The sequence below is a fragment of the Cynara cardunculus genome, assembly GCF_001531365.2.
Source record: "Cynara cardunculus var. scolymus isolate 2C chromosome LG 1, CcrdV1, whole genome shotgun sequence".
Taxonomy (NCBI): domain Eukaryota; kingdom Viridiplantae; phylum Streptophyta; class Magnoliopsida; order Asterales; family Asteraceae; genus Cynara; species Cynara cardunculus.
In genome coordinates this window covers 1,003,738-1,017,663 of record NC_037528.1, presented here as the reverse complement: position 1 = coordinate 1,017,663, position 13,926 = coordinate 1,003,738, and the positions used below count along the sequence as shown (strand labels likewise).

The 13,926-nt window shown below is 30.8% G+C and overlaps 2 protein-coding genes and 1 long non-coding RNA gene across 3 annotated transcripts in view; 1 reads left to right on the top strand and 2 right to left on the bottom strand.

The window, feature by feature from the left end:
• Window positions 1-2,428: 2,428 nt before the first annotated feature.
• On the bottom strand, window positions 2,429-3,251 carry LOC112528357 (ethylene-responsive transcription factor ERF026-like). The gene has a single exon (XM_025139377.1). It carries the CDS (start codon window positions 3,249-3,251, stop codon window positions 2,679-2,681), a length of 573 nt encoding a protein of 190 aa, XP_024995145.1. The 3' UTR covers window positions 2,429-2,678.
• A 3,988-nt stretch (window positions 3,252-7,239) lies between these two features.
• On the bottom strand, window positions 7,240-8,087 carry LOC112527227 (ethylene-responsive transcription factor ERF025-like). Its single transcript, XM_025137714.1, has one exon. It carries the CDS (start codon window positions 8,085-8,087, stop codon window positions 7,527-7,529), a length of 561 nt encoding a protein of 186 aa, XP_024993482.1. The 3' UTR covers window positions 7,240-7,526.
• Window positions 8,088-11,035: 2,948 nt separating this feature from the next.
• The window catches only part of LOC112526115, a 6,403-nt gene continuing 3,512 nt past the window's right edge, over window positions 11,036-13,926 (top strand). The window contains exon 1 of the long non-coding RNA XR_003070478.1: window positions 11,036-11,101. This is a non-coding gene — a long non-coding RNA (uncharacterized LOC112526115). The remainder of the gene's footprint in view (window positions 11,102-13,926) is intronic.

The window sequence follows — 13,926 nt, the reverse complement described above, 5'->3', positions numbered from 1 at the left end:
GAATTCAGATATGAAACTTTAATAAGTTGTACTTATGCATAATCTACTTGCAATCTTGAGTTTTAAATAATATATATTAATAAATAGTACTTTATACATAAAAAATAGTTTTTAAGAATTTTGTCAAATGTTTTATAATATAGTATAAATATTAGTAAGTGTGGTATGTATCGTTATAATATTATTAATATTAATATAATAATATAGGAAAATGACACATCATCATCATTAATGCCGCATCTACCCGTTTTTCACTCGTTATACAACATCTATAAACAAATTATATGGTAGTTTCTTTATATTTTTTAATCAAACAAGTATAAAAAATGGCTATTCTACTTCATATATAAACTAGTGTTTGACATTGTGCGTTGCACGATGACTATAATTTTTTTAAATTATTTAAGTTAGCTAAATGAGTCGATGATCACGTTTATATACATGAAATTAACAATAATCAATAATTAATTTGATATATGAATCCACCTTATTATTATTGATTATTATATATATATATATATATATATATATATATTAATAAGTCTTATATATCAATCTTTTATTATATCAAACTTTGTAATTGATTCAAAATCATAAAAAAATATGAAAGTATTGACTTATAATGATGAGGTGTTTTATGAGAATTGTTTCGTACATATCAATTTATCTCCTACATATATTGTCATTGAATATTTATATTCATCAAGCAAACATTGTGTTCTTACCAACTTTGATATAATTATTGAATATTTTTGTAATTTGCTCATATTAGTCATAATATACTCATTTGCATCATTGATCAAAAACCTTCTTAAAACCCTTATTTTCCTACATGCAATTGCACAAAGTGGAACAATAGCATTATGATCATTCCAGATACATAGGTCTGATTGATTTGTAATTTTTTTATTTGACTTGTTCGAGTTTTTTAGATTTGTTTTAGACAGTTCATAGTTTGGTTTCTTTATAAAAAAATCCTAAAAGAAAAGGTCTTAGTAAAATTATGTAAAATAAAATATATGTATTATATTGATTCTAGTGCTAATTATATATAAAGTTTGATTATATATATATATATATAGAGAGATATATATATAAACTATAAGTTGTCTCTATCTTTTATACGTATTATTGTATTGATTGTAATAAGTTTTTAGTTATATATTGATTCTAATTTTATATATTGATTCTAATTTTAATTCTATATATTGATTGTCATAATTTTCTATTTTACGTATTGATTATAATCATATATGATATATATATATATATATATAATGTTAATTTTAATAAATATTTTATCTATATGTTATATTTATTTATTTTAATTAGTTTCATAAGTGATATTAAATGTAATAAGTATTTCGTTTATTAATGAGAGAGTTAATAATAAGTATCTAATTATGTACATTGATTATAATCTTATTTATATATTAATTTCAATTTCATTTACCCGTCCCTACACACACACATATCTATATAAGATAAAGATTATATCCATGGATAGACAAAGTTAACCATAATTCAATATTTTGGAATTCTCAATCCATATTGTGTCATTTCATTTTTCTTGGTTCTTACTTTCATATATACAAAGATATAAGATAAACAAAACAAATGAAATAAGCGTATTGTATTAATTGTATAACAAAATAAAATATCAAATCAACACAAAGAAAAGTATAACTAAAATGAACTATTTAATCCAAAATGAATTAAAGTAATCATAAATAAAAAAACCATGTAAATAAAAAGTTGTCATCATTTTCTTTATATAATCACCCCCAATGTTTCAACATATCATCTTTTTGTCAAAGTGAGAGATGGATAAAGTTAACTACAATTCAATATTTTGTAATCCTCAATCCACATTGTGTCATATCATGTCTTTTGGTTCTTACTTATAGATTATAGATTATATATTTATAGATATAAAGGTTTAAAGGTTTATTAATTAGATCATTATATGTAACTTATATATAAAGTAAATGAAAGGTTTATTCATTTAATGATATGTTTTAATTTAAAATAATTCAAAATTTGAAAAAAATAGCAACCAATTATTCTAGCTCTCTCAAGATGCTACATCATCTTTTGATGATTCTCCTTTATATATAGATATAGATGTTAGCATCTTACATCAACAAATACCATTTCCAACATCTTTTTTTCTTCATTATTAACGTTAAAACTGAATTCAACTGATACCATCTTTTTATCATAATATCTGTAAGACCGCCTTCAAACAGTTAAATTTATAAAATCTCGTCACTTCACAGTAGGCAGCGGTTCTTGAACCAGACAACCGTGAGTCCACCTTCTTAGCCGCAGCTCAAGCTTGAGAAACCAAATAGTTAACGAGATGCAAAATTTTACAAATAGAATAAACTAGTTCAACCGGTCTTTTTATTTATATGCATATATATAAATATGCACATCAACTACAAGAAGTGTAGGATATGTTACAATTATTTTGAAGCACCTAAATTAACACACACTTAAAAACAAATCAGGATTGCAAGCATCTAATACAAATTGGTGAATATATATTTCATTCACCCACAAAAATCCAACACCTTCCAAGTGTTGTTAGTAAACGGAAGATTTTGGAGGAAAAAAAAGGCACACTTGCACAATCATTCATGCATACCGGTTGATACCAGATTACTTAACTGTCATCAGTAACTCCATAGATTCCCTCCACCGGAGTAATCATCTCCATCGTCCGGCGGATTAGAGTTGTCTCTCGGTGGGGTTAGGAGCATTCCTTCCGCCATGTCCGACAACATATTTGGCATTCCAAACACTGCTTCATCGTCCATATATCCTCCGGGATGGTTTCCTCCAACACCGGTAGAGCTTCCACTTCCACCGCCAGTTTCATTAGTCGGAGCTCGAGCGGCTGCCGCCCTTGCTGCTGCGGCACGGATGTCGTCAGCCGTCGGACACTCAGGAAGCGTACTAGAGAGAATAGAGTCAGGAAAGTTTAGTACCGCATACGTGCCTTTGAGTGCCAATGCCGCCACGTCGTAAGCGGCGGCCGCCATTTCCGGTGTCGGATACGTGCCTAGCCATATACGAGTTGGCTTGTTTGGTTCACGAATTTCAGAAACCCATTTTCCGGCTCGGCAGCGGATGCCATGGTAAGCAGGATGGCGACTGGAGGAGCTTCCCGCGGCGGTGCGGTTTGAGTTGTCTTCATCTTGGGATTGCCGAAATGCAGGGGAGTTGCGGCGGCGACGGTTAGCCATGGAATCCTATGATGTTAAGGATGCGTTCGTGATTGGTAGTTATAGACGACGAATAGATTCTGTTGTGAGAGTAGGGTCTCGTGGTCGTGGGTTTTCTAACTGGAAACATTATGGAGCGTGGCGATTTCGCGGATGCTATTTTTATACGAAAGACAAAACTTTTAGTTGTCTTATAAATGTCTCAATCTGAAAGTAAATGTGTGAAATAAGTCAATTTATCCATTTGAGCCTTGTACTATGAAAAAAGTACATCCAACACCCTTTTCATTATGAAAATAAAATATACACCTAAATCTGCTATCACGTCAATCCCCATCTCTGTCCTTACTCTCATTCCCATCTCCGTTGGGGAATATCATCATATCTCTACAGGAACGGACTCAATGCATAGCATACGGTGGGTCGTGTCATCGTATTGTTCATCTATCGTAATGTAAAAAGTGTCACCGTATAAATTTGTATGTGTCACTATATATGTACTTTAAAACTACAATGGGAACAATTTTTTTTTGTAGAGTTGGTTTGTAAGACTTTTTTTCCACCTGAGTTCAAATCATGTTAGTGACATTTCTAGGTCAAAATGGTGTCACTTTTTGAAAAAAAATTATAGGTTCGTCCCTACATCTCCATCCCTGTTCCCAACAGGGAATCATAATATTTTTTTTTTCTTGTTTAACTATGATACTTTAAATCAAATGTGTTAAACATTACACGCGATTTATAATGGCCAATGTTTATAATAATTTATGCTTAAATCACACATATTTTTGAAATTTTACTTTATTGAGTATCAAATATTATATTTTTACAAAATCACAACATCATATGTATACTGTTGGATCAAACACTTTCTGCTTTTCATGCTTTTATCTAAAAAAGTAAAACAATTTTAAAAAATGCATATAAAAAGAAACGTCATAATATTTTTTCTAAATTTAATTGATACTAAATTAATTATTTATAAACAATATATTTAATAATACATATGCAATAATATATATATAGGGGTTGATTCAAATATTAACCAAGATTTTTGTATTAACTTTGTTAACCAAACTTAACCAATCATATTCTATCTTTTCTTTAAGTTCACATATAACTCATATATTAATGATAAGGGTAATTAAGTAATTTGTCATTTATGTAACTCCCAAATCATTAATTGGGAGTTATAAATCTAAAAAACTCAATAATTAATGATTATGTAATATTGATATTTTTTTATACGTGTTCATGTTTTGTAATTTCGATTTATTCTATCCATAATGATATTGATTTTGTAATTGTCAAAGAATTTTCGATTGTAAAGATTTCAATATAGTCCGAGTAATATGGATAAACCTATAGGAAAACAGATCGACAACAATGAGAATGAAAATGTTAAAATCGTCTATGACTACAATCGGAATTCGAATTTATATGTAATTGTTACAGAATTGTTCACAAGTGTTCATATTTTGTTCATATGTACACTAGCTGCATATCTCAACATTGGTTTGCTCCTGAATGTGTTCATAATGAAGGAACTATTGTTCACAAACTGTTCATATTGTGTTCGTACCTGTTTTTTTATATATTTACTTTCGTGTAGCAATTATTCTTATTATATTCATATTATGTTCATAAATGCTATACAGTCCAAGTTCATATATATGTCAATTTTTGTTCGTATTTGACACAATGATTTATATATATATATATATATATATATATGTATATATGTGTGTGTGTGTGTGTTCATATGGTTCTTACATTAACAAAAATAAATTAATAAAAATAATGAGATTTTTTGATTTTGTTTGATTTTGTAACTCCTAATTAATGATATGGGAGTTGCATAATTTTTTTTTACCTAAATACGCTTTTCCCCTTTGTTCACATATGTTCTTTGAAATTGTAAATTTAAAAAATTAATTTTTATCATGATTAATCACAACCCTTTATTGTAATAATCAATGGCCAAGATTGGTTAACAAAGTTAACACAAAAATCTTGGTTAGTATTTGCAGCGAGATACATCTCGATATTATAATACGGTTTTATGTAGTTTTGAGAAAACGATAATGTTTTTATTTTTGAATAAAATATAAATATTAAGATATTATAAAAAATAAAAAATATTGATATTAATACCAAACTAACTACTTAAAATTTCTCGTTTTTTGGTGTATTTCTTTAATTCAATTTTTTTTAGTTTAATAATATAATTTTTTATAAAGATAATAATCAAGTATTTTATTAGAACTTAATAAATATCCTAATTATATATTAGTTTTTTATATTTAAAATGAAAGGTTTATCCTTTATTTGATTATGTTTATCTGAAGTTAGTTACACAAATTCAAACATGAAGCTTTAATAAGTTGTACTTATGCACAATTTATTTGTAATCTTGAATTTTAAGTAATATGCATCAATAAACAGTACTTCATACATAAAAAATGGTTTTTACGAGTTTTTGTCAAATGCTTTATAATATAGTATAGATATATACAAGGATGGATCACGGATCGCATTACCTCGCCCAGTCCCTGGTTTTTAAACTTCGGGATTCGTGGTCCATTCCCCGTCAGGCTGGTACAACGAGCCTTTGATAAAACGGGTCTCGTTCTCATGCCTACAATATGTACAATATTTAACACAATTTGCGTTGTTTAAATGATTTAGCGGTCCGGTTTAAACCTGATGAAAAGCTTAAGTGTAATTGCATTATGAGAGACGTAATTGAGAATAGAGTTGGATATATGTTTTAAAGAAACAAGTTTGTAAAATGAAGGGGAAGGTGTGATATTTGAGTATAATAGAAGGAGGTGTAGATGAAATACAGGTGGTTGGGTTATAACATGATGATGTTGGACGGAAAAGGACACGCGTCAACAAAATCATCGATGCCAAAAAGAGTCACCCGTTTGTCACTCGTTATACACATAAATCATTTATTTCACATGTCTTTTTCAAGTTTGGATATCAATTATGACGAATAATCCAACATTAAATGACATGTTTTTTCAATTCCACATCCACACGAAATCTATCACCTTTTTTTTATTAACCTGGATATCCAACTTGTTATGTGAGTTGACTAATCTCAAAACGATCATCTACTTTACAAATAATCCAGAGTCACCGTATTTAAACCTCCATGACCATCAATGACAAAATCATTACTTTTAGATTACAACTTAAAATTTGACTTTGAAATACAATCATACCTTTCACTCTATTTTTTGTTCAATCTACAATCTACAATAATTAAGTAATCGATGTAGATTTCGAGATTTTGATATATATATATATATTGTAATGACAATCAATATGATGTTTGTTCACGATTATATTGTCTTTGCTAATAATTGTAGCGATTGAAATGTCGTCGCATTACTTCTTTGTCGTTAAAGGATTTCTAGAATTTTTAACGTATCGTGAAGACGAGTTGGATAAAGCCAATTGTATAGGACTTAACTTTCCAGCCGTCCGATAAAGCCAATTTTCATGTAGTGAAAAGTCTTGACGACCCTATGGCATTAGTCATATGTTACCGAAATTGAACCCCGACCTTTAGTGATAGCTTGTCGGTATATTAGATGTTGATCCACGAAAACTCTCGTACTTGACATGTCTTCTACTTATTTGTTTGTTCGTATTTTTCTTCGAGTAGTGCATATATTTTGGATAAAAGAAGTTCAACAATCTTATTCCATGTTTCAGTGTGTATATATATATATATATATATATATATATATATATATATATATATATATATATATATATACATACGTGATGGTGGATTTTTCTTGACGTTTTCAACTTTGTCGTTCCTGCCAACAACCATTGAATATTTGTTGACTTCTACTGTGATGACATGTCGTTGTAGTTCGTTTGAATTCAATTATGGCTTATAGTGACGATGTCGTTTTCTAGTACTCCCATTTTCTCTTGATTGAAACTTAAAAGTAAAGAGAAAAACTAAAACGAAGTAGGCAAGATATGAAAGTCAACCGGTGTTCTTATTGTACATAATGAAATATTACAAGTAACCACATTGCGTAAAATTACGTTAAAAACGAACTGTGCAACCCTTCCATAACATAACTGGGTGAGTTACGTACATTCACCCAGAAAACCCCAACTTCTTCTGTAAACCCAAAGGTTTAATTGGAGATTAAAAGAAAGGCACACTACAAACAACGTAAGATAAAGTCGCACGAACATCGATTGATTCGTAGTCCATGCATACACCCGGTTGATATATGTATATATAGAGCTTGCCTTTAATTAGTAGTTCCATAGATTCCCTCCACCTGAATAATAATTGTAATATGCATTGTCATCGTCCGGCTGATTGTAGTCGATCCTTGGTGGGCTTAGGAGCATTCCCTCCGCCATGTCCGACAACAAATTCGGCATACCAAACAGAGCTTCATCATCTACAAACTCTTGAGGAGGTGCTGTTTGATCATTCACCGTCATGTTACCGCCGAAGTTAGTATCGTACGCCGGTGCTCGAGCGGCGGCGGCTGTTGCTGCCGCTGCACGGATGTCATCAGCTGTGGGACATTCTGGAAGGGTGTTGGAGAGAATGGAGTCTGGAAAGTTTAGTACAGCATACGAACCTTTGAGTGCCAATGAGGCAACGTCGTAAGCAGCCGCCGCCATCTCCGGTGTGGGATATGTTCCAAGCCATATACGAGTGGACTTGTTTGGTTCACGAATTTCAGAAACCCATTTTCCAGCTCGGCATCGGATTCCATGGTAAACAGGGTGGCGACTGGAGGAGGAGCCGGCTGCGGATTGATCATTTTGGGGGAGCGAGTTGCGGTGACGACGGCTAGCCATGCAATCTTAATTACGTATATATATGTTATGGGTTGGTAATGGTTTGTGGATATTGTTTGGATGATTCGTGGGTAGTTATAGACGAAATGGGTTGTGTTGGTGGTCCATCATTATGTCAGTCTCCATGGATCCTAAACTGTAAGCATTTACTAAGCGCGGCTACTTCGCGGAAGCCAGGTGTTGTCCTTTTTTGGGAAATTAAGAATTTCCCAAAAAGGCAAGTGCACGCCAAACTAACTACAATTAGCCCTTCCATTCTTGAAAATTTGCCAAACACACACACTCATCAACTTTGATGTCGTTTTAAAGATTTTTGATGAAAAGTTCGATTCCGGTTCATGCATGTTTCTCGTTTTAGAAATGGTTTTAATCCAAAACTTGCATTTTATTCGGACATATCGATATTGCTTCGTTAGCTTGAGGTAATAAATTCATGACAAATAAATTAGAAGGGGCAAAGTTAATAGGTTTTCATAAGATGGGGGTTTACATGGAAAATAAGTGTAGTTATTAGTAGTGTGGAGCAAGCATAATAATTATAGAAGGCCATGGTAGGTCACTCACTGATGCTAAAAGTCAAGTATGCCATGTCTTCTAATTGCAAGATGAACTCAATTTTTAAAATAGCAAATTACATAGACTTTAACCTTAATTTCTATTTTAGATAATGTATTTTTAAAACTTTTATTTTGATGTCTAAAATGTAAAACTTTAAACATTTAAGTATTTAGATAACCGATTGAAGTATTAACCGATTAATATACTGATATGACGAGTAATGTGGTATCCGGAATATATAGATATACACGTGTTTGTGTGTGTATAGATTATAGAAGGTCTATTGTTAACATCTTCTATGGACCCATAGATTTAATTGCCTTGATGTTTGTGGGCTTGACTTTGGAAAAGGACAGATGCAATATACCCGTTTGTCACTCGGTATTTTTCATCTTTACTATTTTTCAACTTTTTAAGTACCTTAACTCTTTATTTAAAATAGCTTCCACCCTTTTTTAAACATTTGTTTGGTCTTGTTTATTTCCCACTAACAATTACAATAATATTAATTACCCAAATTATAATTCACAAGTTTTTTTAATTTTTTTTCCCTTAAATGGCAAATAATATTAATAGTGCACACCACACATTGGTTTTGTGGTGGGATAACAATATATACAGTGTACACCAGATCTATAACTGTAATCTTCTTCCACGATAGCTGTAACTATAATAGTGGTTATGTGGTGGGATTACAATGTACATGGTGTGCACTAGTTCTGTAAATATAATCCTCCTCAACTGTAGTTGCTTCATCATCTTCCCACCTCTCGTCACGACCGTTGTTTCACAAACACGTCAAACAGGTTTACATTCTGAAACGAGTACATGTAAAACAAATACATTATGAAACATATATATATGTTAATTAATATTTCAAATTCTACTCTTAGATGGAAAAAAGACAATATGCAATGACACATGATACACAAGTTCTTAAGATTATCATAATTTCATACGTTATCAAAAGAAGATCCCCTGTATGTATAAAATGGTGGTGTTTCCATTTTTATTGGGAACTAAGAATAGTTTTTGTTGGGTTGTATCAAACGATCGACATCTTCATCATTTTTTTGTTGAGCTATGTAACGGAGTATAGGTATTTGCCAATTTTGTTTCTCTTTTATCTGATTATATCTCATTGGTTATCATCAATTCCAAGCCATCTAAATTAGTCAGATTAGACTAGACGTGGCCAAAAACGGGTTTCGGGACGGGCTAGGCCAGGCCCAAATCGGTCATGAGCTGAAACAATAACAATCCAGACCGGTCCCGTCGAAACTATTAAGACCCGGTTAAGGGTACTTGTAACCGTCGAAGTTCTTGGACAATTTTTTGGAACAAATAAGTCCTTTGACATTCAAAAACCTGTTAAATAAATCTTTGGACTTTTTATAACTTGTTACATACATTCTTATGATCTATAAAACTGATTAATGTGATAAAATAAGGGAAAAAACCTGGAAAAAAAACCCAATGAACTTTCATATTTCCAGCGATTAAGTCTTTATATTTTTTATTTTTTTGAACACAAAAAGTATTTACATATATAAAATAAAACAGATATACCAAAAAAGTACCCATATTAAAAAAAAGTTATTTTGATTAAAAATAAAAAATATTTTGTTAGTGATTTTCTAAATTAAAAAAATAAAAAAAGAATTTAAAAAGTATTATTGATTATATTTTTTAATTAAAAATAAAATATATTCCGTATATGATGTCTTAAATTAAAAAAATTAAAAAAAATTATATTTTATTTTTAATTAAAATAAATTCTATCAATAATATTTTTTAAATGTAAGTATTTTTTCGTAAATGTAAGTAATTTTTTGGTATATTTGTTTATTTTTATAGATCTAAGTACTCTTTTGGTTCAAAAAATATTTAGGGACTTAATCGTTCAAAATATGAAAGTTCATTGGTTTTTTTTCCAGACTTTTTTCATTATTTTACCACATTAACCAGTTGTATAGGTCATAAGAATGTATCTAACGGGTTTTAGAAAGTCCAATGAGTTATTTAACATGTTTTGAAATGTTCAAGAACTTATTTATTCCAAAAAAATGTTTAAGAACCTAATCATTTCAACCACTAAAGTCCATTGAGTTTTTTTAAACTTTTCCCTTAAAATTACATATAAAAATACATTTTTTTTTTTAAACAAAATCGGGCCGGTCCAGGGCCGAGCCTATAACCGGTACCAATCGGTCCCGGGCCGGGCCCATTTAGTTCTGGACTAATCCGTCAAAATGTACAACTGTAATTAAGATAAAGTTGGTTCTGGTTTGGGCCTTGTTTTAGCCCAAATACCATTGTTTTAGCCCAAATTCTCCCAAATCAAATCCCCTTTATCAGATCATTAAATTATTTGTATCGGAATAATTAACTTCATAATTTTACTTCTTGTTCCGAGCTCTGCAAATTAGGGTTTGCTGTTGTGATCTCTGATGAAGGTAATACCTTCTCCGTAAGTTAATTCCTTTTCGATTCATCTGAATTATGCATCATGATTTGTTACTTAATTTATTCTATCGTTAGTCGTTTGGCAGCGTTGATTGTAAATCTGAATGATTGTATATGTTTTCGATCTGGTAGTGTTTCTACAAGTGATTATTGGATGTTCAAGAATTAGAATTAGAGATTTAGTTTCAAAAGAAAATTCTGCATGATACAGTGTGTGGACGTGCCTATGCTGATTGGAGTTGTAAATGATTCTTTTGCTAGTCGTTGAGGGGGTGCTTAGAAGAGTTGCAAAACTGAATTATACTTGATAAACTAGATTGAACCTAATTGAAGAGAACCACTAGATCAATTCCCTTCAAAAGCGCAATTCTCACAAGGTCAAAGTCCATTCTTACCCTTCTCACCTTAACTCATATTCTCACATGATCCTTCGTCTAGGGAAAAATAGAAGAATTTAGAAGTAGGGCTATCGGTGTAATCTCTGATTGCAACCCCAAAACCTCTCATAATTTTTTAAAATCTAAATCAAGCCATTCCCTCCCTCCTGATCACAACCGGTGACCTCTCTATCCCCAACTCATCTACCTTGAATAAAAATCACCTGTCTCCTCCCTCACCACCAATCAAAATGAGACGGATCATTAAAGATGATACAAAGATGAAATAAATAAATGTATATTAAATAAAAACAATGACATGTCTTATTTTGATTGGTGGGACGGGGAGGGGAGATGGGATTCGGGGAGAGGAGATTTTTGTTCATCTCTAAATGCATGATGTCTTTACTCTACAATGCTCAGATAATAGCTTACCTCAATATTCGTCATCCTCACACAACCTTATACTTTTCACACACATTCTTTCTACGATATCCTACCAAAAGCCTGTACTTTCTCTTCATTCGCCAATGCTACTGTGTTTTATATAACCCTTCCTTCAAATGGTTGTGTTTCTTGCAAGGTATAAAGCAAACCAAGAGATACACCTCAATAATAAAAACAAAACAGAATTCATAAGATTCATAACAAACAACACATAATTCCATGTCATACTATGCAAGTCATAGAATTTCTAGCTACAAGTTGTAAATCCTCAAGAAGTCATCATTTTCATGATCATAATCACTATTTTTGTAACTTTTCTGAAGAGTAAAGAAATGAATTGAGATCTACCTCTCAAAAACATTAGCCTAAGGACAAAGGAGCTGCCTTTGGTAATGCTATGCTTGATGAATTTTTACAAGATTTGGGTTTATGGATTTTATTGTCGTGGTACCTCCTTGATGAATTTCATTGTTGGAGTGGGTATTTCAAAACCCCAACTTATAATACGGTTATTGTAATAATGCAATGTGAGGTAATAGTCTGCGTACAAACCATATATCCATGGACGTCAGTCCATCTACCCTTAAACACTTTGAAAATCAACTTATTTTGTATTTTGACCTTAAGATACCAAGAAGATATAATATACTCTCATTCTGAAGTAGTTATTTCAAATAGCAACTCAAGAAGCAATTGTTGGAAGATGATCTCTATATGAAAGCAAGGACAGATATGATTGCGGTTGAACTAATACAATCCAAATGAAGGTCATGTTGTGTGTAAGTGTGATTTTAACGATGGTAATATTGTCACAACTCATTTTGTCTTTGTGATAATGTGTGGATTTGATTAGTTATATAATGGTATTTTGGTGTTCTTGACAGTATTTAAACAGGTAGTTACCTATATATATAGGGTCCCCTTCTTTTGTTAACCAAACAATTAGTATTAAATTTGTTAACCGGGGTATTTTTGTCTTTTTATATATTGATACTGCATTTTCCTTAAATATTTCATTTACTTAATTATCACATTCTTTAATTAGCTCATTCTCTTGATTATTACATTCCTTAATTATATTATTCACTTAATTATTAGATTCCTTAATTATCACATTCACTTAATTGTTTCACCTATGAAATTTCTGATTTCACCTATGAACATGTTCAAACTTTTTTAATTATCTCATTCACTTTTTGGTTTCACCTATGAACTTTAAATAAAAATTATTGTTTTACTTTCTGGTTTCACCTATGGATTTCGATTATCTAGTCTCACCTATGAACTTTAGATAAATTCATTGTTTCACTTTTTGGTTCACCTATGAACTTTGATTATCTGGTTTCACCTATGAACTTTAGATAAAAACCATTGTTTCACTTTTTGGTTCACCTCCTGAACTATGATTATCTGGTTTCACCTATAACTTTATACAAAAATCATTGTTTTACTTTTGGATTTCACCTATGAACTTTTTGATTTTATCTTTAAACAAAAATCATTTAAATATTATTATTGATTATTTTCCAAAAATGCATATGAATATCTTCCAAAAATTAAAAATTATTAAATAATATTATTGATTATCTTTCAAAAATAAAATATGATTATCTATCAAAAATAAAAACAATTTGTTCTAGAAATGCCCTTCATTTGATATAATTCAATTTGTTTCCTTTTTTATTAGATTATAATCTCTCATTAATCATAACCGTTGATTAGAAAAATGAAAGGCTTAGATCGGTTAACAAAGTTAATACTATTTAATTGGTTAACAAACGATTATGCCTCTCTCTCCCTTTCTCTCTCTCTCTCTCTCTCTCTCTATATATATATATATATATACTAGAAGARTACTCGCGCAATGCAGCGAGATACATCGTGTTTTTAATATTTTATTTTATTCTTTATCTCAGTCGATGTTATAATATGACTTTATGTGATTTTGAGAAAGCGATGATGTTTTTATTTTTGAATAAAATATATGTTTG